Source organism: Alligator sinensis, unplaced genomic scaffold (assembly GCF_000455745.1).
Source record: "Alligator sinensis unplaced genomic scaffold, ASM45574v1 scaffold1542_1, whole genome shotgun sequence".
NCBI classification, from domain to species: domain Eukaryota; kingdom Metazoa; phylum Chordata; order Crocodylia; family Alligatoridae; genus Alligator; species Alligator sinensis.
In genome coordinates, this window is record NW_005842452.1 from 58,959 (window position 1) to 60,129 (window position 1,171).

At 55.8% G+C, this 1,171-nt stretch overlaps 1 protein-coding gene across 1 annotated transcript in view; it reads right to left on the reverse strand.

The window, feature by feature from the left end:
* HOXC13 (homeobox C13) overlaps nucleotides 1–976 on the reverse strand; it is a 4,279-nt gene extending 3,303 nt beyond the window's left edge. The window contains exon 1 of the mRNA XM_006030566.1: nucleotides 192–976. Within this exon, the coding sequence (XP_006030628.1) occupies nucleotides 192–858 (667 nt within the window). The 5' untranslated portion in view covers nucleotides 859–976. The remainder of the gene's footprint in view (nucleotides 1–191) is intronic.
* Nucleotides 977–1,171: the final 195 nt, after the last annotated feature.

Genomic DNA, 1,171 nt, shown 5'->3' on the forward strand with positions numbered 1-1,171 from the left:
GGGGGGGGGAAGGAGACAAGGAAACTGCAAACTTACTTGGAAAGCGAGCACAAGGGTTTAGCTGGATTACTGCACCTCCTTACCCCTGCGTGTCCATACACATTGCCTCATTCCACAGAGATTTTTTTTTTTTTTTTTAAACCTGGCGGTTAGTAAAGCAGACAAGCATGCTGGATCGGAGAACACCCTACCTGGGAAAGGTGACTTCCAGAGATGGGTAGACTGCGACTGCTCTTTCGAGCAATAAACCTGCCCTTCCCAACCATTGGACAGAGCCCAATGCTGGTAGCCTTCCATGGGAAGCAAAGTGTCATGCCTCGGTTCTGGGTGGCTACTGATCCCGGGTACCACTGAGACGTCCAAGTAGCCAGGGACCGCCTGGTAGGAGCTGGCAAAGCTGGGGTAAAAAGCAAACTCTTTGGCCCTTGAGGATAGTTCTTCGCTGGGGAGGGAACCGCTGGGTTCGGGGTACTTTTCTCCCGGGTGGTAGGAGCAAGGCTTTTGTTGTAAGTTCACGTTGTGGGAGTGGGACAGCCGGCATCCATAGTAGCTGCCTCCAAAGGGGTAGCCGTAGCTCAGGGTCGCGTTGGAGGAGGCTGGCGGCGGCGCCGGGCACTGCCGGGCAGGTTCTGGCGCGGGGATATCCGTGTAGACAGAGCCCTGGTGAGTCCCAATGGTGCTGGAATGGCGCCCCAGGACCGGGTGAGTGATTATATCCCTGCAGTGGCTCGCCGGGCAGTTCCCACTCAGCCCCTCCATGCCTGGGGTTTTATTCTGGGTATGTTCATTCGGGGTGTCCTCATAGACGTACATAAAGGTATCCGCCCAGCGTGGATGCAGGATCAGTGAAGTCGTCATATCATGGTCTGCCTGCGCTTTTTAAAACTCGACTTCCCAAAGAGAGACACCTAATTTCCCTAGCATATTGTTTACGCCGGAGCATGCGCAGAGCGGGCGCGCCGGGGCCAGTTCATTAAGAAATCCGCCGGGCCACGTGACCTGTAAATACTCCGCGATAAATCTGGCCCGGCCACGTGACCCGCCGCCAGCCCTATCTGCTGTTCCCTCCTGGCTTTGGGTAGGCAACGGGCAGCTCCCATTGGCTGCGTGGAGCAGAGAAACAGGAATCCTTAAAGGCGAAGGTTGCCACCCATTGATTGTAAAGAGGGAG